The sequence below is a fragment of the Fundulus heteroclitus genome, chromosome 8 (assembly GCF_011125445.2).
Source record: "Fundulus heteroclitus isolate FHET01 chromosome 8, MU-UCD_Fhet_4.1, whole genome shotgun sequence".
Taxonomy (NCBI): Eukaryota; Metazoa; Chordata; class Actinopteri; order Cyprinodontiformes; family Fundulidae; genus Fundulus; species Fundulus heteroclitus.
In genome coordinates, this window is record NC_046368.1 from 6,792,628 (window position 1) to 6,818,134 (window position 25,507).

The window sequence follows — 25,507 nt, forward strand, 5'->3', positions numbered from 1 at the left end:
ACATGCTAGCTTAGCACGTAGCACTGTTCAGCATTTTGTTTTTTTGGTCTGTCTGCCCGACGGAAACAACGCTTTTATGTTTTGGTCTAAAGCATGATGGCCCGCCAGGCTTCTATACAGTGAGGGAAACTCTGCATTGATACTGGTTCCATGTATAAAACTGGGCTGATATTAACAACCAATGTTTTTACATCTTGTTGGGAGGTGGAGGAGGTTGGCCATGACGTCCAAAGGTTGGGATCACCTTAAACTTAGCAGGAATCAGGGTTTCCGCTACATGTAACTGATCGTGGCGCACCGCCACACCAAAATAAAAGCCGCCACGCCTTCAGAATGAATACAAAATGTATTAAAACAATGTTGCCTTTAGCAACTTCAACGCAAAAACTTATTTTCTTTGTGTTTTTGCCTATTTAGCAACTTCACATGAACGCAATAATCTTGTCTATCGTTACTGTCTTAAAAGAGCTTCTAGAGCTGTGTTGGGTCTCCCTATCCCCTCAGCGCTGTCTCACAGGCATCTGCCTCGTCCTGTAAGCCCTGCATGCAGTCAGAGCAGAGAGGAGACCTGCTTTGTTTTCACATTGCAGATGTATAAATATAACAAATATGGTTTTAAATTTTGTCTAATTTTTCTGGTTCTGGTTTTTTGGTTGTCCTCAAACATTCTTGACTTGATGGTTTGGGCCCATGTGGTAAAAGGTTTGGACCACAGACATCATATACATAGACGCGTCATAGGGCACAGGTTTGCACGTCAATGTCACCGCCATATTGTATGTGGCAGAAAAAAGTTGAGTTTCTTGTTTTTGTGAACATGAATCAGAGAAGATGCCTCATTCCTGTGCTGCATGGAAATGTATTCTGGCTGATTTCACTACTTGTATCTGCCTTCTATAAACTAAGGCTGCACCATGTTGCAAAACTGGACACACTAAAGCTGCAGAGGCAACACAGGCTATATATATATATATATATATATATATATATATATATATATATATATATATATATATATATATATATATAGCCTGTGTTGCCTCTAAAACTAAACATTGTGGTCTTCATTATTTCATAAAACCGTCACATGTGAACCTTTAGGAACAGACTTTTAGGGGGAGTATTAAAGAGATAAAATTAATAATATGAGAAATAAAAGTCCTAGGTCAATAAAGTAAAAAAAGAGCAACAAAAAAAACAAAAGTGATAATGTTATGAGAAAACCGTCATATTATGAGAATTAAGAGGGAACATTTCCAGAATAGTCACAGTTTGCAGAATTATTTCACTCCTGGAGTTATAGGGCCAGGTTAGATTATTTTAAATATTATTTATTCTTTAGGAGAATAAATTCCGGAGAATGAAGCTAAAGGGATACGAAAATAAACTTGTAATATTACAAAAACAAAAATACTACGAATACAAAGTAGTATATTCAGAGATTAAAGTCCCTCTGATACTGTTTAAGTGACTGAGTAACTGCAGATTTGACACATTTAAGATGGCGGACGCTCTGACGCATCGCAGCATAGGCAGAACCTGCCCAATGACGCGTCTACGTATATATTGTCTATGGTTTGGACGCCACTGGCCTCGGCCATCTTTACTGTATTCAGAACCTTGGAGAGCTCCTCTCCACGAGAAGCCTTGTTGAACTGCCAGAGAGCGACAACTGCAAGATAAACGCACCTGAGACCCCGAGTCACATGACTCCAGGGAGGGAAAACGACTCCTTGGGCACAATCTGGACGTTTTCGCCTGCTGGTGTACTCACTTTTGTTGCCTGTGATGTAGACGTCAATGGCATTTTGTCGAGTTACTTTGAGAGGACAGCTAATTCACAATTTCATACAGGCTGGATGCTTATCAAAGTTTCATATTCGTATAAATTTAACCAAATGAAACAAGAAGAGAAAAAAATAGAACAATTTTAGGATACGAAATGAAAATGACACAAAACTTTAAGAAACTCATAGAAGAATGAAATAAAAGACATTGAAATCATAAATAATTAGGAAATTCTAAACATTTTTGCCAAATATTTACAACTGTGAGCTTAAAATATAAAAATTAGCTGTCTTTAATTTTCTAGCCATTTAATTCAGTATCTAATTTATCTGTAATCAAATCTTTTCCTCCTAAATGGCTCAAGAACTGACCCATTTAGTACATTTGAAAAATATCTATTGTTGTGATGGAAGGGGAATAAAATGGCTGCTCGCCTTCTGTTTCTGTCTCTGCGCTCCAACTCTCCCTCGCTGTGCTTCAGCTGCCATCTGCTAGAGATGGAGGGAATCGGTCAATTGTTGTTTTTTTAATATATAGTACAGATTGAAGAGCGGGGATAAAGAGGACTGGGTCATAAAATCTCTAACTTAATCTGACGAAGGGGAGCAATACCAGGTAGAATAAAAAAAAAATAAAGGAGCTGCACTGGTTTAGTTTAGAATTCTGCACACAGACGGACTGGCTGGTTCTATTCAGATTCCCTGTCTTTAAACATTTCTCTTTGCTGCTCTCAGGATTCAAAAATGGGTTTTGGCATCGCAGTTTCTGGAGGACGGGACAACCCGAACGAGGAGACGGGCGAGACGTCCATCGTGGTGTCGGACGTCCTGCCGGGAGGGCCCGCTGAGGGACTCTTATTGTGCGTATCTCTGTTGTACTTTGTGAATGTGTGAAGCAGCCGTGGTTCTGCTCCTGTCTGACTTCTCGTCGGTGTGTGTGTTTTGGGTTTCAGTGAGAAGGACCGCGTCGTGCTGGTGAACAACATCCCCATGGACGGCGTGATTCACTCCTTCGCCGTGCAGACCCTCAGGAAATGTGGCAAAACGGCCAAGATCGTAAGACCAGCGTCAAACTTCTTTAGATCCTACACAGTCTGGAGTTTAAGTTCAGTATTTTCCAGGCCTCAATACTATTAAAATAAAATGTTTCAATAATATTTGTATGTCTGAATCCATAATCTAAATATTCCTTCTTTCCTTGTGCCCTTTCCCCTTTGTTTATGCTACCTTTTATATCGCCACCTATTGTTGCGACCTTGTGTCCTACTCCCTCGTCCTTTCTTTACTTCCTTTATTCTTTATTTTTCTTTCATTCTCTCTGTCGATCCTTCCCTCTGTGTGCTTCCTTTATTCCTATTTTCTCCTTCCCTCATTCCTTTATTTTTTGAACTATTATTTTCTTCTGTCATTGTTCTTATTTCCTCCTTTCCTTTCTTTTTTTCTTACTTTTCTCTCACATTGTTTTTCCTACCTTCTGTCTGTCTTTATATCTTTTAGTCTCACCATCTCTTTCTGTCCTTTTGTTGTGTCCAACCTCCATTCTTTAATTGTATGTTCCCTTCTTCTCTTCCCTTCTTTCCTTGCTACTCACTTCCTTCTTTTCTGTCCTGGTCTGAGGTTCGGAGTTTGATATATTAAATCTTTTTAGGCAAGAATGGAGCGATTTAAATCAAAAATATCACCTTGGACTATCGAGACACCACTTAATTGCCTAAGTGCTCTAGTGTTTTCAGTATCGTCCCTTCCCGCTGTGCTAACAACAAGCTCACTTTGTCGTCTGACGATGCGGTCGAGGCTAGTTAAACCCGGTTTATCTTTAGTTTAAATCAGTGTGTCATGTCATACTGAATTAAAGAAAATTGGCTTGGCTGAGATTAAAGCTCAGCTTCAAAACGGGATGTGTTTATTTACTTTAATGTCTTCTCTGAGAGCAGGAGAGAATTTTGGAAACTAATAATTTGCTTAGTTTTAACACAGGCCTGCGACGGCAGGACGAGGGCTGGAGTTCCTCAACAATTAAACGATTATTATAATTATTATTATTATTATTATTAAACTTGTTAAAATGTAGCAACAATTCAGGCTCCATTTGGTATCTTCAAAGCTCTGTGCTTCACGCCATTGCTAGGCAACTGACGATTCAAATGAATGATTACTTATTACTGACACCCGCTGGACAGGAGGTGCAGTGCAGCTTTCTTGACAACTTCCCCATAACTCACTAGGCTAATTTTTAGTTTTCCGCTTCCTTTCAGAGCAACGGAAACAGAAAGCACACAAATATTTTGAATATTTTAATCCTGGGACTACAATGATTTTTATTTGAAGGTGTAAGAAAAGCAACGATATAGAACTACATTGCATAGAATGGCCCTAATAGATGATCTGACAGTCTCTGCTTTGGCAGCTTGTCGGCATTTTCTAATCCTTCACAAATTTAAGATTGCATTTTCCCCACACCTACTTAACCGCATCGGCCCCGAGCTTCATCATAATCTTTTAGTTCTAACCCAGGGGTGTCAAACATACGGCCCGCGGGCCGGATCCGGCCCGCCAAACAATTTAGTCCGGCCCTGTGGCTAAATGCATTATCATTTTTTTTTTTTTTTTCCAGTGTCCTGTCTGGCAATGTGGCAATAAGATGCCACAAAGAGCTCATCAGATTTGACTTTCACAAGTGGACAAGATAAAAGAAGGAGAATGATTAAACAATTATTGAAAAAAACATGTACTTCGTTTAATTGAAAATCTGCAGTTCCTATATTGTCCACGAGGGGCGCTGTGTTTTAATCAGCAGATGGTAGCACTGAGCTTCAGATGTGGAAAACTGATTTGAAATAATTTCTTAATTTTTATCTGTTTGATGTATTTTGTCGTGCAGGACAGTGTTTTTAAGTTCCAAAAAATGTGAATAAATGTTTTTCAACATTGTACAATCACTGTGATCAGTTCTTATGCATAATGCACAAGTAAATATTTAACTGAGTAAAAGTATTGTTGAAATTGCACATACTTTTCTTAATATATTGTGTAAAAGTAAAATTAACTTAATTTAAAAATCAACAACAAGTCCACTTTTATTAGTTCTATTTAATCTTGCAATGAGTTTACTCGTGTGGCCCTCTTAAAATCAGATTAAGCTCTATGCGGCCCCTCAACCAAAATGAGTTTGACACCCCTGCTCTAACCCATAATAAAAGTAACAAAATGTAGGAGCCCTGCTTTTAAAGGAACCCAGACAACGAAAGGCTTTCTCTCACGTGTTGCTCCTCTTCTCTGCAGACCGTCAAGAGACCCAGGAAGGTTCCAGTCAATATGATGCCACGCCCGCCCTCGCCCGAAGTCTTCAGCAACGACAACTACGACGACTACAACTACGAACCGGACCGCCGCAGCATGACCAGCGGGCGGGACAACAGCCTGGAGAGGGAGCGCAGAGCCTACGTGGATTCTGGCTACCAAACCCGCGATCGCAACTACGACCGCGGCAGGAGCGCCGAGAGGGACCTGAGCCCCGACCGCAGAAACAGACGAGACGGCAGCAGGGGCCGCACCCTGGACCGCAGCCCCGACCAACACTACAGGAGCGAGCACGCGCTGGACCGCGACTACAGCCCGGACAGACGGTACCGCAGCGAGCGCGCCCTGGAGCGGGAGTACAGCCCCGACCGGCGCTACCGCAGCGAGCGAGCCCTCGACCGCGACTACAGCCCCGACCGACGCTTCCGCAGCGAGCGCACGCTGGACCGCGCCCACAGCCCCGACTCGCGCTACGGGCGGGACGGCTACAGCCCCGGACGAGGCCCGAGGCGGGAGCCGAGCCTCGAGCGGGGACGGGACCAGAGGTACAACGAGCCAGTGAGGCGAACCGCCAGCAGGGACCGCCTGGACCGCTCGCCGTCACCGCCCCCTGCGCCCATCCCACTGCCCCGCCCTCCCCGCGACGTGGATGCTCTGGAGAAGCCTGTGAACGTGCTGCTGCTGAAAAACCATCCCAACGAAGGTGAGACGCCAACAGACGCTCTAATGATCGCTTCATAAATGTAGCGCTGAAAGAATCTGGTCTTAAATCTCTTCTCCGTTTTGGACCTTTTAAATCTGAAACACTCCCATGATTTAAATACTGCAGTGCCTTGCTCTAGGGCTGGGCGATATGGATTAAAAAATAAATCTCCGATTTTATCATACCAAATCCGATTAATCGATTTTTTTCCCCCCTCCTTTTTGTTTTATAAAAATAAATTGAAGAAATTATCTTAAAACTTTGCTTTTTATGTCAAGCATTTCGTCAGGGAGTTGACCTGAATTCAAATTGCAACTAAAAACAAGCTGTGAAACATGCTTGTAAAACAAGATGGCCGCCGTGCCATTATAAACAATGAAAATATAACAAAACATTTGCTGCTAGTGGTATTACACATTGAGCTAAGAACAGGCTTCACTGCACTTCTGAACTTCAAACTAAGTTAAAAAAAAAAGTAAATAAGTAAATGAAGTACCTCGTATTATGGTAAAAAAAGTTTCCACTTAACAATATTTTGACAATACATTTGCCTAAACATATATTCAGCATCACATGATGTTCTCTTCATGGAAACCCAATGAGTGTATTGGCAAAATAAAATCTAGATTTTCCAAAAATGAAATCTTAAAGAATTGTAAATTCGAATTAATCGATTAAATCGATTTATCGCCCAGCCCCACCTTGCTCAAGGTCTCCTACCTATTGAACTTCTTCACATTCTTGCCTTGTTGCAACAGCCAACTCCCGTGAGTTTTACCGGGTGTTTTAGTGACCAATCAACCCAAAGTGGGAGGGAAACTTTGATAAATCCAAATATTTAGAGGTCTGGAGTGCTGACGGCTGCAGACCCGCTACATGTAATTAGTACAGTTTTTTTTCCGGACTTTTAAGTCGCACTTTTTTCATAGTTCGGCCGATCATGCGATTATATTTAGGTGCGACTTCTGTATCAAATTTAAATGGTAATTTATTTTGACCGTTATGAACCAAGTAGTAAACATTAAAGTCTGTAGCCACAAGAGGGCGCTCTAGGCTTGTGGAAACTATCCGTATAACTAATAGGATGACCAGACGTCCATGATTTCATTGTATCATGATGTAGTAAAAAGGTTTAGCGCAGTGAGAGGTATTTACCCGGTCCTGTGTCTGTGTCGTACTGTTAGCTTAACACGTAGCACCGTTATGTCTAAATAAGTGCGTATAGTCCGGTGCATCGTATATGATTTTTTTCCTCTTTTATGATGCATTTTTTGACTGATGCGACTTTATATTCAGGAGCGACTTGTCTGAATAATACGGTATATATACTGTAGGTTAAAACAATGTAAAGCATATGACATGTATATATGTCCTATATTATGCATAGCCTAGATTTGCGCACTTATACAGACTATAATCAGAGATTCAAATGAATTTAAATATTATTAAATGTTAAAATGTATTTTATTCAGAAAATCTAGCACTGCCTTCTACTTCCTGTATGGCTGCAAATCTGGCTAGTGTAGGGGAAGGAGAATTATTGTTGCTCATTTAGCGTCTTTGTTGCTATATTTAGCGACTTTTCAGAAAGTGACTTTCTTTCAAAAACCGACTGATAACAAGTCAGTTGACTTTTTCTGTGGTAATGGCAACTTTAATGGAAACTAATCGTTCTGGAGTCGCTGCATTGAGGCAGCAGCAAGAGCTGCCATGAGGGTTTCCAATTCCCTCAGCGCTGTCTCACAGGCACACCACAAAGAGACCACAACAGCGCTGGTGATCCTGCTCTGGATTACAAAGAGGGAAATAAAAATATGACGATAAAATAGAAATCATATTTTTCGATATTTATAATTCTAAAAAAAAAATAAAAAATTCAACATATTTCATGCTGTTGTTTATGACCTGTTTTTAGATAAACACAAACACTGAATTTAAACTCAGCCCTTTATTCAACCAACCTTTGATCGGAACTGCAAGTTAAAAAAAAAAAAAAGACTCGCTCTTGTGACTCTTTGAAGGGGGCGGGGCTTGGTGACGTAGCATTTCTGGGTCTGGGCTATGATTGGTTGGGAGGATGTAGTAACCTCTACATGATTGGAAGAAAAACTGTGTTTCTATTGAACTTGATATTGAGCCTTTTTTCACTGTTTGGTACAGTTTGTTTTATGTAATGTGGATTCAGGCAATGTATTAAAATTCATAAATTATTTCATAAAGATCATTTATAGTTCTAAATACATTAAATCATTATTTTTAATCTCTCCTTTGTCCTGGCAAAAGCTTCTTAATCCTACAGCTTGGGTCAGAAATTTATGAAATAGATGCATGTAAACGTTGTAGGACATATAATTCTTATAATTGCTGTTTAAAGTCGCTTTTATCAGACACCCAAAAGCACTCCAGAACCTTTAAGCGATGTCGTATGTTGGTTTTAACAGCTTTCTCCCCGACCTTTCTGTCTGCAACTCCTCGCCGCTGTTCTCGGGACTGATCTTAAAGAAAAACCACAGCAGTGCTGAGATTTCATCAGTTTGCTCATTAAAACAAATCAGTGAGGTTAATTAGCTGCTTCCAGCCCTCGTTTCTTCCTCTGACGCTGGTCATCTGAGAGACTCCTGGTTTAGGTTCCCGGCTGCTGACAGATTAGCAGGAATCAGCTCAGATGTTTGATTAAAGCTCCCAGAGCTGCTCCCAAAACGAGGTTAGTCGGAATATAAGTAACTAAATTTGAGAAGGATTAGATTCACTGCAATTTTTTACAGCATTTCTACAGTTGTATCCAGTCTTAAAGTGGTGATGTTGATTTCTGTGATGTAAATGACACATTTTTCTTTCCGCCTAATGGAGAGCAAAGGTTAAAATGGAGGGATTTGTAGCGTCATGCCATCTCCAGATGGGATTTAACTTTTAAACCAGGAGAACTTCGTTGTGCAGAAGTTGTAAATTTCTCAACTTTAACTGGAGTGGGATTTGTTTCAGGATCATTTTAAACCTCTGTTGGTATTTTTGATTAAGTTTAAACACTCCGATGACGTCTCCTACTTAGCGACCCACTTGAAAAGCTGTTTAGTTTCAGTCAATTTAACTCTGTAATTGAAACACTTGGGAGACGACAGAAGCTGCTTTATCAGATGTCGTGTAAGAAGAAACCCACCGCTAACCCCACTGGGGCTCACAGTTATCAGTTGCTTAATAAAACCAGTCAGGCTTATACAAACCCAACATGGGATCTCTGTAAAGCCTGGTTGACGCATCCGCGAGGTCCTCGGCCATTTTGGTTCCCGCACGGCTAAAAGTTTCCGCTCCGCACACCTGGGAAAATTTCTAACTACGCTTACAGTCCTGCGCAGAAAAACATGGCCGACAAACAACGGCTCCTTCTGCCGGAGGTTTGTGAATATAAACATCTTTATGATTCGGCTCAAACAGATCGTCCCTGATGAACAGATTAACAGTTCCTGGATAGAAATCACCGTCACTCTTGGAAGAAAGTAAGAGGCTGAAATGTTGGAAAAAAACCGTGTTTTCTACTTCTACGTGTAATGGGGGTGTAGCATGCTCGGCATAGGAGCGCAACGCTGCCCTCTAGAGTCTAGGAGAATAGTGGTACTTTGGAAGAAGAGCTGCACAAAGCATAAATGCTTCAGACGTTGTGTCCGCACGTCTCATATTAAAGCGGAGCGTCTGTGAGTCAAGCATAAAGCAACCTTTTAAAGTGCATAGCCAAGTTATTTGACTTTTTAATTTATTTATATGTCAGTAGCTTACTCCGCTTGCATACAAAGTTTTTATGAAAGATTATGACGTCCTGTTGGCATTAGTTATTGTGTTTTTTTGTTGTTTTTTTGTTCAATTTGTTAAATAAATAAACAAAGCCTTTCGTATTTATTACGGAAGTACGCACTGCGCATGCACAGCAGGGGATAAAACACGGAAGCGGCTAACGGCTATTAGCATCTCCTAGCGAAACAATGCAGAATGTTCCAAGATCCAGTGAAAAGAAAAAAACAATAAAAAAAAGATTCCAAGAGGGAAAAGACTGGAATATCTCTGGGATTACAGTATGAACGTTGGTGTTCACTGAAGCAGACGCTAAACCTGCCAAGGCTCAGATGTGACGCAGAGTTGATTGATGTTAGTAAATGTTCTGATATGAGGCTCTTAAAGTTGCTGTAGATCAGTTTATTTAATTAATAACGGTTGGTCTTTAATCACGCTGAGCTGCTGCTTTACTGCGAGGCATTGCAGAGAGTCAGGCTCAGTCCAGCATTATTTAATTTTGATTTATTAATTAAGCAAACCGTCATTATGATAGTTCTGTGGTACTGCCACTAGATGGCGCCACGTCTATTTATATCTGCTAATCACGCCCAGAGCTGGGGCTATTTATCCACAAAAAAGACCATTAAAACATTATCAAGATGGAGGCTTAGTGTATATAACTTTTTTTTTATCATGATCAAATGGTTTTTGGTCTTTTTTTTAAGCATATATCGTGGCTATGTACCTTTTAAACCTCATACCTGCATCTGGAGTAAATCCTCCATCTGACAATGACTCCTCTTTACTGTTGGAAGCTCAGGAAACTGACTGCTAGCACCTTCAGTTCATAGATTTTAATCCATGACCTGCTCTATACTTGGAGTTAATAATTTATTATCTGTTTCTCATAACTCTAGAGCTCTAGAGCCACATGTGGCTCTTTTGGGCCCTCCACAGCGGCTCCTGGACCACCAACAATTACACAGAGTAGTTCTTTTTGCACTATTTATTGTATTTTTCTAATATTTCTTCCCCCAGAGTATGGGGTAATCCTGGTAGTAGTGGCTACCACCTACCCGTAATCATGCGGCTCGAAGGCGGGGAGCAGCGTGGACATGGTGTGTGTCGAGCTAATAGCAGCTAGCGCGTTAGCTTATTCTCACCAGGAGGTTTTCTCCCTGACAGGAACTTTACTGACCGTTTCATGTCGTTCCCAAACGTCAACACATTTTAAATAAACAAACGACGCTTAGCTTAACAATGTCCTTTTGTTTTTTTTAAAGCAGTTTGTGCTCATGCTTTCCACGGCAGAAGAATATATATTTCTATGATTAGGTCACAAACTGCGCAATGTTTTTCTTTTTTTTTCTCCAAGAATAATGGAGTTCAAGAAAATATATATAACTTTTTTTTTTACTGTAGAAGCTTCTCTTTTTTTCCCTTAAAACCAATGGAAACAAAATTGTGTGTTTTTTTTATTTAATTTAATTTTACCAATTAAAACAAACGTGGGTAAAACAATATTTAGCAGAGCAGAAAAACCAACAAGGCTCTCTGGGTTTTAAAGATGTCTGACGTCTGATGTGACCAATCAGGGCTCTTTGTTGCACAGACTGTATAAATTTGGCTCTGTGGACCTTTCTGTGTTTTTCTGATGAACCTCTACTTTCCTGCAGAATACGGCCTCCGTCTGGGCAGCCAGCTCTTCATCAAGGAGATGACCAGCACCGGACTCGCCGGTAGAGACGGGAACCTGCAGGAGGGTGACATCATCCTGAAGGTAGGCCAGAAGGCGGAGCTTAAACGGGCGCGGCTCTACGACTTTATGTCAGTAGTCTGGTTAAAGTGGAACTCGTATAGTTTCGTCACGTTAGATGGATGTTTTTCAGCGGCTCCTTTAGTTGTTAGGAGAACATTTATAATCATTTACATCATTTATCCTCCTGATAATATTCAGGGTTCCTATGAAGTCTGGGTTCAAATGAGCTGGAGAGGAAAATAAATCCTGGAAACATTCGTTTTTCCACCATTTAATTCATGTCCTGTTTTCTAAAAGCTGCTCCAAAGTCTTTCCTTCCTACCTTCTTTTTGTCCTCCTTTCCTTCCTCGTTTGCATCGTCTTTCCTTCCTTGTGTCCTTGTTTGTTTCTTTCCTTCCTCCTTTCTTTCTTTCTATCCTTGTTTCTTTCTTTCTTTCTTTCTTTCTTTCTATCCTTCTTTCTTTCTTTCTATCCTTGTTTCTTTCCTTCCCTCTTTCCTTCTTCCCTTCCTTCTTTCAATCTTTCCTTCCTTCTTTCTTTCCTCCTTACCTTCTTCTTGTCCTCCTTTCTTTATTTGCGTCATCTTTCTTTCCTTTATTCTTTCCTTCTTTATTTCTGTCCTTCCCTCTTTCCTTCTATTAAACTTTCCTTCTTTCTTTCCTTCTTTCAATCTTTCCTTCTTTCAATCTTTCATTCATTCCCTCTTTCCTTCTTTATTTCTGTCCTTCCCTCTTTCCTTCTTTCAATCTTTCCTTCTTTCAATCTTTCATTCCTTCCCTCTTTCCTTCTTTATTTCTGTCCTTCCCTCTTTCCTTCTTTCAATCTTTCCTTCTTTCGATCTTTCCTTCTTTCGATCTTTCCTTCTTGCAATCTTCTTTCAATCTTTCATTCCTTCCCTCTTTCCTTCTTTTTCTTTGTTTCTTTGTTTCTCTCTTTCTTTTTCTTTCTTTTTCTTTTTTCTTTCTTTCTTTCTTTTTCTTTTCTTTCTTTCTTTCTTTCTTCTTTTTTTCTTTTTTCTTTCTTTCTTTCTTTTTTTCTTTTTTCCTTTTTTCTTTCTTTCTTTCTTTCTTTCTTTCTTTTTCTTTTTTTCCTTCCTTCTATCCTTCCTACCTTCTTTTTGTCCTCCTTTCCTTATTTGTGTCATATATATTTCTTTTTCTTTCTTTCTTTTTGTTTCCAGGCGCCTTATCTAAATCCTGCTCGCTATAGAAAGCTCCACTGCAGCGTTATTGCGCTCTTTAATATTTTATATCTTAAAATGAACTGAAAGAGCTGGACTTTAAATGAAAGACGTGCAGGAAGCCCCTGAGGGGTTTCTTGGCCAATCAAGTGCAGCAGCACTGAGGTCACAGGACCAGCTTTGGGTACTCTTGGCGGTCTGGGTTGGTACCGACGCCTCCTGGAAAATAAAACCAGCATCTCAAAGCTTGTCAGAAAGAAACAAAAACAAACATGGAGACGTCGGCGCTGAGTTTGGACTCGATAAAACCCAGCAGGCTTCATGGTTCTCCACTCATTCAGGCTCTTGATTTCTACATGACAGCATAAAAATGGCTTTGACCTGATTAGAGGACTTTGGACCACTGAGCACCGGTCCATCTGCTTTCTCTTCAGTTCAGATGTTTCTGAGGTCGTCTCTGCTTGAAGAGCGAGGAGTTAGTCCGTATCTGACTCCTGCAGCCGTCCACGCCTCAGAAATTACTTTATGATCTTCTCCACACTTTTTCCTTCCACTCAACTTTCTATCATTATTATTGGATCCATCGTTCTGAAGAACCCGCTCTAGCTGCTTCTCCTCCCTGAGGAGGCGGTCCGTGGCGCCCTGCTGAGCAGCTGTCAGCCATGATGGTCTCTGTGTAAAAATATTTAGTCTGATGTAGTTTTACTGTTTACTGACAAACTGAACTCAGGGTTTTCATTGGCTGCCACAATAATCAGTTCACAGAAATAAACCATTGAAATATCTGTGGGTAGTAAATTTAAATTACAAGAGTAACTTTTAGTGTTGAAATACCATAATAAATAAACCTTTTGATTATATCCTAATTTATTGAGCTAGACTTTGTTCCTTGTTTCCTTTCCTTAGTTCCTCATCTTCTCAACTCATCTTCCTCCCTTGTCTGTTTATTCCTTGTTTCCTTTTCCTTTGCTCATTCTTTCCTTTATTCACTTTGCTTCGTTGTTTCCTTCTTTGCATCCTTCATTATTTCCTTTGTTCACTCCTTTCTTCTTTCCTTTGTTCAGTCCTTCGTTCTTTCCTTCTTTGCTTCCTTCATTGTTTCCTTTGTTCACTCCTTCCTTCTTTCCTTTGTTCACTCCTTCATTCTTTCCTTCTTTGCTTCTTTCATTGTTTCCTTTGTTCACTCCTTACTTTGTTCTTTCCTTCTTTGCTTCCTTCATTGTTTCCTTTGTTCACTCCTTCGTTCTTTCCTTCTTTGCTTCCTTCATTGTTTCCTTTGTTCACTCCTTACTTTGTTCTTTCCTTCTTTGCATCCTTCATTATTTCCTTTGTTCACTCCTTCGTTCTTTCCTTCTTTGCTTCCTTCATTGTTTCCTTTGTTCACTCCTTACTTTGTTCTTTCCTTCTTTGCATCCTTCATTATTTCCTTTGTTCACTCCTTCGTTCTTTCCTTCTTTGCATCCTTCATTATTTCCTTTGTTCACTCCTTCGTTCTTTCCTTCTTTGCGTCCTTCATTCTTTCCTTTGTTCACTCCTTCTTTGTTTACCCCTTCTTTCCTTTGTTCACTCCTTCCTTCATTCTTTTCTCCTTTGCTTCCTTCTGTCCTTCATTCTTTCCTTTGTTCTTTCTGTCCTTGGTTTTTGTCCTTCCTCTTTCCTTCCCTCGTTCTTTACTTAATTCTTTCCTTCCTTCGTTCTATCCTTGTCTCAGCTTCTATCCTTCCTTCTTTCTGCTTATCCTTCGTTCTTTTCTTCTTTCTTTTGTTCTTCCCATCCTTTCCTTTTGTTCTGTTTCTTATCCTTCTTTTTTCCTTCCCTTGTGTTGGTTTTTCTTGGTACTACCTCATGTCCTTATTTGCGCCCATTCCTTTCCTTTCGTCCCTCCTTCTAGCCTTGTCACTCCTCCTCGGCTCCTCGTGTCCTTTCTTCCTTGCCCTTTTTTCACGTTCCTTCCATTTTTCTTTGCACGCAGCTTCCTTTCTTTCCTCCCTTCTCCAGATGCTCCATTTAAATCCATTTAAATCCATTTAAATCCCGCTCGGGGACGTTTTTAGCCGCGTTCTCTGCGAGTTTTGCGGCTAAATATTTAAAGATGCTTTCAGACAAACCCGGCCGGTCCGATCTTAACTTTTCCCCCGTCTTCCAGATCAACGGCACGGTGACGGAGAACCTGTCTCTGAGCGACGCCGGCAAGCTGATCGAGAAGTCCCGCGGGAAGCTGCAGCTGGTGGTGCAGCGGGACCGCCGTCAGATCCTGGTCCGGATCCCGCCGATGGTGGACAGCGACTCCGAGCTCGATGGTGAGAGACCCTCGAAACAGAAAGGCGGCAGGAGCTACCCGGTGTGAATGCTCGTCGTCGTCGTCCTCGCCATCATCATCGCCATCATCATAAATATATATCTAAAAAAAAAAAAGATAAAAACCCACTGCATGTGAACTTCCATTTGTAATCATCAGCCACTAAGAAATTATATGGGATTGTTGCCAATAATGTTGCTGTAACCTGTTTTACGCTCAATTAAATAAAGGCTTTTACTCACATCCGCTCTTAGTCGTATTTAAATACCACCTTCATGTGCAGCACCCAGCCGCCATCCTAGCCTCTCCATCCACACTCTTATATACCTGGTTTTAGTGTCACATGACCCAGACGGCCGGCTCCCGTTGGCCAGAGCCGCCGTAGATAAGTGGGTGTGAGTGGATTGCTCGTTACAGTGGGGGGGGGGGGGATGGCCCAAAGACGTGTGACCCACTTTGTCTGGTGTTTGTGTGCGAGTGTGAGCGTCTTCATGTGTGAAAGAGTTCATTCCGCCTCCAGCAGGGTGATCTAATCCGCCATCGTAATCCGACAGGCTTTCATTATGTCCAGGTTCTGCTCCCGCTGCAGCAGACACACAGTCAGGATTTTTTTTTTTTTTTTATTGCATTTGTTGTTTTTATTTATATTTAAGCTTCAGGCAGCGACCCGTCCACCTCATCCTCCATTCCTCTGCTGTCATCATGTGTGTTTCTGGCCTCAAACTCTGAACTTTATCAGCTTAAGATCCACGGTTCTGCTTTAATTATGCTTTAATTAGCGGGGTTGTGAAAACTGCTCTGCTTTTTTTTTTTTTTTCTGCATAAAGTCTCCATGGTTCAGTAGAAACACCTGGAGCGATCGGCCGAACGTGCAGCTCAGTCACCATTGTGTTTTTTTTATTTTTTATCTGAATTTGGAGACCCTCGGTGGGCTGCAGAAAAGAGACATTTTTCACGTCGTCTGTCGTGTTTTGCAGATATCTCTGAGATCGAGTCGTACCGCTCTTACTCTCCACAGGATGACAGACGGGGCCATCACTCGGACCTCTCCTCCCACTCCTCCAATGAGAGGCTTCGAGACAAACCCAGGTATGCGTTGGTGCGGGCCAAAAAAAAATAAAAAATTAAAAAAAAAGGCCCGCTTTGGTCTATTTTCAGCTGCAAGTATTTTGGGTCTGACGTGACACTTTCATGAAAACGTGCTGTTCCTTTTTATAGCTTCGATTCAAGCACCCTTTTTTTTCTTTTCTTTTTTTTTTTTTTAGCTTTCCGGTATAAACCAGATGTTTCCATGCGCTGTAGAAATTAGAGTGAACTTCCAGTTTTAGGTCAGCTGGGGTTACAAAAATTTGTTTCCATTTAAAACGGCAGAATAATAAGAGAACATTTAACTTCAAAGTCAGGATGTGAGATTGCACTGCAAAAAGCGAACTAAAAATAAGAAAATTTTCCTGAAATGAATGTATTTGCCCTTGATTTGAGCAGGCAAACAAGACTATTGGCCAATGGAATGAGTATTTTTACCCCTAAAATAAGATAATTAAACATCCTGCACTTGAAATAAGATGATGGAGATGAGTTGTTCCTTATTTAAGTGCAAAAATCTTATTCCATTGGCAAATAGTCTCATTTACCTGCTCAAATAAAGAAAAAATGCTTTAATTTCAAGAAATATTTTCTTATTTTTAGTTCTATTTTTGCAGTGTGGGGTTTTGTGATGAATCATTTACAGGTGATGAGGGTTATTGTCCGTCTGGAAGATCAGTTTAAGCTTCGTCCTCCCGGCTGGGATGCTGCTGCTGTATTTTCGCATCATCCCCCTCGTGACGGCGTGTATTTTATAAAGCACATCCAGACATCGTGATGCTGCCACCTCCGTATGTCACAGTTAGGGTGGCGTTCATTTGCTTGTAAGCGCTGCTCGCTGTTAACAATGTCCAGTGAGGAACTTTAGTCTCACCAGACCACATGATGCCTCCCAAAAAATAAGGTCTTTGTCCCTGAGTGCATTTACAAATTGTAACCTTGCATATCCATCCGTTGTCTTCACCTGCGTAGCCTTGCAGATTTGTGGGGGGTCATTGGGGGAGAGACTGCGGTCCATTAGGAAAAAGGTATTTTTAATTATTTCACTGCTGCTAAGCCACTACCTAACAAATCAAGGTTTCTATCTGGTTACATACAGCAGGAAAAAAAAGAGGAAAATCCAGGATTAACTTGTTCCCCGGTTCAGATCGAGCCACACCTAATTTATCAGGCTTTATAAGTAGGTCCGTTTTTTCTTTCCTAAATACTTCTAAGGAGGCTTTAATGTTTATAAAACAAGTCCTAATTTTCTTTTTGCAAATCCTTCTGGTTTTTTTAAGCATTTTAAACCCAAAAAAAGCCATTTAACCTGTCACTGGCAGGTGGGAGCTCAGCTACACTGCAAAAAGGGAACTCAAGTAAGTAATATTTTCTTGAAATGTTTGTATTTTTCCTTGATTTGAGCAAGTAAACAAGATTATTTGCCAATGGAATAAGATTTTTGCACTTAAAATAAGAACAACTCATCTCCATCATCTTATTTCAAGTGCAGGATATCTAAGTATCTTATTTTAGTGGTAAAGATACTCATTCCATTGGCAAATAGTCTTATTTAGCTGCTCAAATGGAGGAAAAATATACTAATTTCAATAAAATTTTACTTGCTTTTAGTTCCCTTTTTGCAGTGTAGCTAATCACACATTTTAACATCCGCTCCGCCGCTTCGTCCCACTGGCAGAAAGTCTGGAAATTATAGGAATTTGCCACAAGAAATGTAGGCGACAGGTACGCTCGACTATGAAGGGTAAATGAAGGGTAAAACGTCCGTGGAGAGTCAGCGTGGGAGTCCACCAAGCTCACAGTATGAACACAGTACGCCTGAGTATGTGGGAGCCTTTAGGGTACTCCAACGGTCAAACTGTTTTCCCAGCGCAGCTTGAGTTTTATCCCTCTTGGAATCAAACATCTTCTTGCGCCTTTTTACATTTGATCTTGGACTTTTCTTTTTCTTTGCAACAACGCTCAGGGTTGCAAAGGGCCTCTATACTGAAGCTGCTACCCCAACGACCCGACCCTGGATAAGAGGAAGAAGATGGATGAAAGATGGATGTTAGATGGATGGTTGGATGGATGGGTGGATGTTAGGTGGATGGTTGGATGGGTGGATGTTGGATGGATGGTTGGATGGATGGGTGGATGTTAGGTGGATGGTTGGATGGGTGGATGTTGGATGGGTGGATGTTGGATGGGTGGATGTTGGATGGATGGATGGATGGGTGGATGTTAGATGGATGGATGGATGTTAGATGTATGGATGCATGAATGGGTGGATGTTAGATGGATGGGTGGATGTTAGATGGATGGATGGATGTTAGATGGATGGATGGATGGATGTTAGATGGATGTTGGATGGATGTTGGATGGATGGATGGATGTTGGATGGATGGATGGATGGATGGATGGATGGGCCACCAGGCTTTACTCGCCTTGTCATTGACGTTCCTGCCTGGCAGAAATCCTCGCGGTCTAAATAGCTGCTGTTATTAGCTTTGACCAATTGTACGCATGTGCAGTGATGTAACCCCGGTCACATGACGTAGTTATGGGGAATATACACAGAAACGGCTTTATTTACTAAGAAACCGAGCAAAAACAAAACTTAAGACAAAAATGACAAATACTACATCAGCAGGACAAACCAGAGTGTTTTACTGACGTATAAATAAAAAAAAAAGTCAAATGACGTCAATATGGACCTTTTTAAGGAGTTGAGGCTGATAAAGGCTTTGTGAGGATTCCCACATTTATTATGGGAAATGTTTAAAAATGCTTTCCCAATTGCGTCTCCTTGTATGAGATTTTATGAGATGATTTCCATTTTAAACACTCAAAAGAGAAAAAAAGAATATTCCCTATTCACATTTGTTTTCATTGGCCACCAACTTGATCGTAAGCAACACAATTTATAGTTTAGTTAAAATGAAGCAAAAAGTTTTTTTTAAAACTGTCTTTATATGCATGAAATCTGAGACAAGAGCCATAAACAGCTTGAAAAATCTCCAGAGGCACTGAAACAACACACCTTTTTGAGAAGAACAATAACTTTTATTTTTGTCAAAACATCTTGAAAATAAATGACCCATTTACTGTACAGTGGAGGTAGGTTACACCCAGGTCTATATATATATATATATATATATATATATATATATATATATATATATATATATATATATATATATATATATATATATATATATATATATATATATAAATATATATATATATATATATATATATTATTAGCTTTTATTGTGACTAATACTGTGCAATTCTACTGCAAGAAAACTGACCTGATTAACAATAAGCGTTAAAGTTAAGTTAACTGGTTGCATCAGCCTGAAACTGATACTATGTTTAATTCAGTTAAATTTTATTAATATAGCGCCAATTCACAACACGTCAGACTCCATCAGATCCTCCAGGTTGGTGAGAAAGTTTCCTCTCTAAGGAAACCCAGCAGGTTGCATCAAGTCTCTCCAAGCAGCATTCACTCCTCCTGAAAGAGCGTAGAAGCACCTTTTTGATTAAAACACAACATCCAGTTTTATTTGGTTGGGTTTTCTGATCATCATCCCTCGTCTTCACTCTTGGACTTCTCCAAAAGTGCTTTGGGATTGTTTTTATTTATTTGCGTTTGTCAGAATTAGTTCCCGGCTCTGCCTTCACTGCAAAAAGGGAACTCAGTCAAATTTTCTTGAAATTAGTATATTTTTCGTTCATTTGAGCGGCTAAATATGACTATTTGCCAATAGAATGAGTATTTTTACCTCTAAAATAAGATAAATAGACATCCTGCACTTGAAATAAGATGATGGAGATGAATTGTTACCTATTTTAAGTGCAAAAATCTTATTCCATTTGCAAATAGTTTTTTTTAGCTGCTCAAATCAAGGATAAATACACAAATTCCAATAAAAGTTTACTTACTTTGAGTTCCTTTTTTGCAGTGTTGGCCATTCCAAAACGTATTGAGTCTTATTTTATTGGTTCCGAGAACACGACCTTGAGGCACTCCTTACCTTGCCAAAACGGAACTAAAAATAAGTAAAATTTTCTTAAAATGAGTGTATCTGTCCTTGATTTGAGCAGATAAATAAGATGATCTGCCAATGGAATAAGACTTTTGCACTTAAAATAGGAACAACTCATCTCCATCATCTTATTTCAAGAGCAGGATGTCTAATTATCTTATTTTAGGGGTGAAAATACTCATTCCATTGGCAGATATTATTTACCTGCTCAAATCTAGGACTAAAACACACAATTTTAGGAACATTTTACTTATTATTTTTTTATCCGTTTTTGCAGTGTAGATGTTTTTAGAAGCGGCATTTCGCGTCTTTTAAGTGTAACTTTTTGCTTTTATCAGAGAGGACCCGCCCAACAGGCTGGCAAAAATGGGCGCGATGCCGACGCCTTTCAAAGGTCTGGAGAGACACGACGATTCGTCCCATTTGCCGGCAGAGAGGGAGGATCCTCGGTCTGAGACGCCGCCAGGTAGATGTTTCTGCCACTAAAGATGTTTAATGTTAAAAAGAAGCCAACGGCGGCTTGACCTAATAGTTTAAACCGTTTCAGTCGCACCAGCTGTCCAGCCGAGGGTTCAGGCGCCTCCAAAGGTGCCGCTGAAGCCGAGCGTGGAAGACCAGGAAGTCTACGGGTCAGTAGTTTGTGAATACGAGTATAATTTAAGGAGAAACTGAGGAGATTATCAGTTGTTCTTAACCGCTGTGTTTGTGATGAAGGCCAAACACGGTGATGGTGCGTTTCAAGAAGGGCGACAGCGTCGGCCTGAGGCTGGCAGGAGGCAATGATGTCGGCATCTTCATCGCTGGTGTTCAGGAGGACAGCGCTGCCGAGCAGGAGGGTCTTCGCAAAGGAGATCAGATCGTAAAGGTATCGTCTCCCAAAACATAAAAACAAACTTAAACACCAATCCAACCAAGTAGTTTAGCTGTGTATGTGTGTCTAAAGTCTATATGTAAACGACCTGTGTCTGTTTCAGGTGAACAGCGTGGACTTCAGAGGGATGGTGCGTGAAGATGCCGTCCTCTACCTCCTGGAGATCCCAAAAGGAGAAGACGTCACCATTCTTGCTCAGAGCAAACCTGAAGGTAGGCACCAGGATAAGCGGAACGCTACGTGAAACGTTCCTGTTGAAGGGAGGAAACACAGAAAGTAAAGAGAAACAGTAGCTGTTTCCATCCATTTCTCAATGCGAATTTTAACCAGCTTTAAAAAAAAAAAGAAAATGTGCTTCAGACGTGTTTCCATTTGCTGGTTTATAGCGAATTAACCTGGAGACGCACAGCGTGACGTCGTACGTTGGCTGTAATAAACAGGAAGTAGATGTTGCTGACTAGCACTGACCTCAGATCAGTAATGGAGCGAGGCTTTAAACAATGTGTCGAGTTTATTTGTTTATTTTAACGGATGAGAAATGCTGGCGTCGAGCAGCAGAAACAGCTGATCAATCATGTGAGGTAAACGTTCGTTAAGTCAGAACTGATTCGACAAATGCGCTTCCTTCTCCTCTTTAGCGCGTTTACTGTGTCTAAAAAAAAGTCAAAAACCACCTCAAGTGAGCGTAAAATCATTTTCTAAAATGTAAAAAAATAAACAATTTCCACCATCCCCTTCTAATGCGATATTTCAAAATGCAACAAAAGCAAAAGTTGATGGAAATCCGACTACAGACCTCTCAGCTTTTGGTTGGTAGGAGCTCCGCTTGGCTGGGGGGTTATTAGATGTTTTACTTTTGTTAAAAAGTGAAAGAAGAGTTTTGACACTTTATTGTTCAGTTAGTGGGTTAAAATAGAAAAGAAACACACAACTGTTCTCCCGCTATTGTTTCAACACACCGAGACACAATTTGTTCTGATCGTCGCTCATCTCTAGAAATGATTTCTGCTGCAACCAAAACTCCACCATCCTGAGTTCATACCAGCTGTCAGCTTTATTCTTGTAAAACATTTCGATTCTCGATAGACCCGCATGAATGGATCAAATGAAACAAATGTACAAATAATCACTGAATAAAGCTAATTAGACCAAAATGATTCATAACGCTAATCGCTCTTCCATCTGCTCTGTTAAAACAAACCGCAGCAGGAATAATTACTGACGGCCACAAGCTGTGAAAGAAGCCGAAACAGATCCACAGAAGGCGGGTTTAGACTGAAGGGACCGGCTTCATTTTGTTTTTGCGTGAGGAATTGTGTGGCGTGTGAAGTCAGGCAAATGCGTGAGAGTTGAGAGTCCTGGTCATGAAGTCTTGGTACAACAAGCAGATCTGGGCTCAACAAAAATGCTCTGATCTTTACCAAAAGTATCAAAATCTATCCTCAAGTGAATAAACTGCTCAGGTTCCTCGCTGTCGTTATTCACTAAGCAAAGATGAAGCCATAGTGGAAACGCTCTCTGCAGCGTCGTTGGTTTCGCTGCAGCTTTCTAAGCCGCTGTTGTTGTTGTTGAAGAATTTGGGCCCTATTCAATTCAGTTTTATTTATATAGCACTAATTAATGAAACGCGTCATCTAAAGGTTCTTTCTAAAGTCAGATTCCATCAGATCCTCCAGGTTGGTGAGAAAGTTTCCTCTCTAAGGAAACCCAGCAGGTTGCATCAAGTCTCTCCAAGCAGCATTCACTCCTCCTGAAAGAGCGTAGAGCCACAGGGACAGTCGTCTGCATTGTTGATGGCTTTGCAGCAATCCCTCATACTGAGCATGCATGAAGCGACAGTGGAGAGGAAAACTCCCCTTTAACAGGGAGGAGAACCTCCAGCAGAACCAGAACCAGGCTCAGTGTGAACGCTCATCTGCCTCCACCCACTGGGGCTTAGAGAAGACAGAGCAGAGACACAGAAAGCACAGAAGCTCACATTGATCCAGGAGTACTTTCTATGTTAGATGTTAATAGAGGATGATCTGCCTCCCCTGATGATGTCACAGCTAACAGAACACCAGACCAGGTGTACCTTCTATGAAGAGAAAAATGACAGAGAACATGAAGTTAAAAGCTGAAATAACAACAAGCAATGCAGATTGGAGAGCAGTAGGAGAACTCAGCAGAGAGAGAGCAATAGACCCTGATGTCCTCCAGCAGCCTAAGCCTATAGCAGCATAACTATAGAGGTAGCTCAGGGTAACATGAGCCACTCTGACTATAAGGTTTGTCACAAAGGAAAGTTTTAAGATTAGTCTTAAAAGTAGACGGGGTGTCTGCCTCACGGAGCAAATTATCTTCCCAACATTGCTCTCTTGAGGTCCCGCCGCAGTATTTCCGTCAGGTTGACGTCGGCCACCCACCTAGACTTAATTACACTCATTTATTTTTTTGTTTCAGTGTACGAGGATATTCTAGCATCCGGACGGGGCGACTCCTTCTTCATCAGAACCCATTTCGAGTATGAGAAGGAATCCCAGCAGAGCCTCCCGTTCACCAGAGGAGAGATCTTCAAAGTCACCGACACACTTTACGACGGCAAGCTGGGCCACTGGTTGGCGATCCGCGCGGGCAAAGACAACCAGCTGCTGGAGAAGGGAATCATCCCCAACAAGAGCAGGCGAGTGTTCAGAGAGATGCGTCTGAAATGTAAAAACGTTTGTTACAACCAGAGGAGTCGGAAATGATAAACGCTGGAGCTGAAAGTTCTCGTTTGCGTGTCGCAGAGCCGAACAAATGGCCAACGTGCAGCACGCCGCTCGGGCGGCGTCGGGCACCGACAGAGGAGACTTCTGGAGGCTGAGAGGTCAGAGGGCAGCGAAGAAGAAAGACCTGCGCAAGAGCCGAGAGGACCTGACCACGGCGCCGGTCACCACCAAGTTCCCCGCGTACGAGCGGGTGGTGCTGCGTGAAGGTAGCGGGGGAAAACCTTTTGGGCTCTCCTCTTTCCTGTGCTTTGTGCCGATCTCAGTCAATCCTGATGGCTCGGTTCTGTTTAGCTGGTTTCAGGAGGCCGGTGGTGATATTCGGGCCCATTTCCGACATTGTGAACGAGAAACTGGGCAACGACCTTCCCAACGAGTTTGTAGTTGCCAGTGAGTATCAACAACACTTGAAACTCTTAATGGCTTTATTTCTATTTTTTTCTAAAGCAGATTATTGGTGCATTTTTATAGAATACAGGCACATTTATGTATTTAGTTACAGGGTTCCCGCGGATCCTTAAAAAGTCTTAAAAGGCATTGAATTCTGTAATATAAAACTAAGGCCTTATTTGGCATTAAAATTTCTTAAATCAGTCTTTCTTAGGTCTTAAAATTGTTACCAAGTCATAAATAGGATTTTATTTTTGCAATCCTTACCAAACAGTAAAATAATTGCCACAATTATATATTTTTTTATTTACAGAACGGCTCAATGTAACCATTATTGGTTCCGTCCCGATAGCGGAACCAATAAAAACTGTTGCGGCCGAACCATAGCTGCGAAAAAGAGTTGGCACTGGTTATGTAGTGGTTTTTAAAACTGATTTATAGTTTATTTTAGTAGGGAACAAAACAGTTTGTGAATTCAGTTCAGTAGTTGTTAAAAATATATCTGTAATTTGTGTGTTTTTTTTAGCTTTCTTCCTATATGGAATGTTTTTCAAAATGTTAAACATGTCTACTGGGCCAGAAAGTAATGTTTTATGTTAAAATCAACATTTGGGTGAAGTTGTCGCAACCAGGTTTATCTTGTTTATCGTGAAGTTGGTCTTAAGTTTTTATTTCAAGTGGCATTAAAAAGTCTTAAAAAGTCTTGAATTTAACTTGCCTTATGCTGTAGGAACACTGATATTTACCGATGCTCTCAATAAACCAACAGTGGAGAAAATGGCAAAAAAAACAAAACAATCCTGATGATATTGACAGTTTTGGGGCTTTACGTAGTTGTAATTTATCGTAAACATAAATTTATCGTTGAGATAAATCCAAATTCTTACCTTAAATTGTTTTTCCACGATAATGATAAAATGATACGATAAACGCAGAAACTTCCTACTTTCAGAAACGGAGCCGAAGGACGCAGGAAGCGAGAAGTCTTCGGGCGTGGTGAGGCTGAACACCATACGGCAGATCATCGAGCAGGTAGTGTTTTTAGCCCAGAAATTAGGCCTTTTAAGAAAAAAATTAATAAATGTCTGTGCAGTCTGAACCTGGGTCTCCTCGTCTGCAGGACCGCCACGCCCTGCTGGACGTCACTCCCAAAGCCGTGGACACCCTGAACTACACCCAGTGGTATCCCATCGTCCTGTTCCTTAATCCTGACAGCAAGCAAGGCGTGAAGACCATGAGGAACCGCCTGATGCCCGGATCCAACCGCAGCGCCCGGAAACTGTACGAGCAGGCCGTGCGGCTGAAGAAGACCTGCTCCCACCTCTTCACCGGTCAGTGACGCGTCGAGTCGCCTGGCGCCGAATCGCCTCAAGCGTGTCCGGTTGACTCATGCCGGCTTGTTTTTCTTTCCGTGGGGAATCCAGCGACCATCGATCTGAACTCGGCCAACGACGCGTGGTACGGCAGCGTGAAGGAGTCCATCTGGGAGCAGCAGGACAGAGCCGTGTGGGTGTCGGAGGGGAAGGTGAGTCCCTCGGAGCGGCGCCGTTTTGATCCCGAGTTTTATCGCTGCGTCTCAGAAAGTA

At 41.2% G+C, this 25,507-nt stretch overlaps 1 protein-coding gene across 5 annotated transcripts in view; it reads left to right on the forward strand.

The window, feature by feature from the left end:
• tjp2a (tight junction protein 2a (zona occludens 2)) overlaps window positions 1–25,507 on the forward strand; it is a 67,979-nt gene that overhangs the window by 35,646 nt on the left and 6,826 nt on the right. For all 5 annotated transcript variants that reach the window (XM_036140021.1, XM_036140017.1, XM_036140018.1 and 2 more), the window contains 16 exons: window positions 2,523–2,647; window positions 2,741–2,843; window positions 5,070–5,790; window positions 11,232–11,335; window positions 14,641–14,794; window positions 15,771–15,882; window positions 20,252–20,379; window positions 20,461–20,542; window positions 20,628–20,778; window positions 20,888–20,996; window positions 23,227–23,446; window positions 23,553–23,740; window positions 23,826–23,921; window positions 24,874–24,953; window positions 25,042–25,252; window positions 25,346–25,446. In XM_036140021.1, coding sequence (XP_035995914.1) covers window positions 2,523–2,647; window positions 2,741–2,843; window positions 5,070–5,790; window positions 11,232–11,335; window positions 14,641–14,794; window positions 15,771–15,882; window positions 20,252–20,379; window positions 20,461–20,542; window positions 20,628–20,778; window positions 20,888–20,996; window positions 23,227–23,446; window positions 23,553–23,740; window positions 23,826–23,921; window positions 24,874–24,953; window positions 25,042–25,252; window positions 25,346–25,446 — 2,685 coding nt within the window. The remainder of the gene's footprint in view (window positions 1–2,522; window positions 2,648–2,740; window positions 2,844–5,069; window positions 5,791–11,231; window positions 11,336–14,640; window positions 14,795–15,770; window positions 15,883–20,251; window positions 20,380–20,460; window positions 20,543–20,627; window positions 20,779–20,887; window positions 20,997–23,226; window positions 23,447–23,552; window positions 23,741–23,825; window positions 23,922–24,873; window positions 24,954–25,041; window positions 25,253–25,345; window positions 25,447–25,507) is intronic.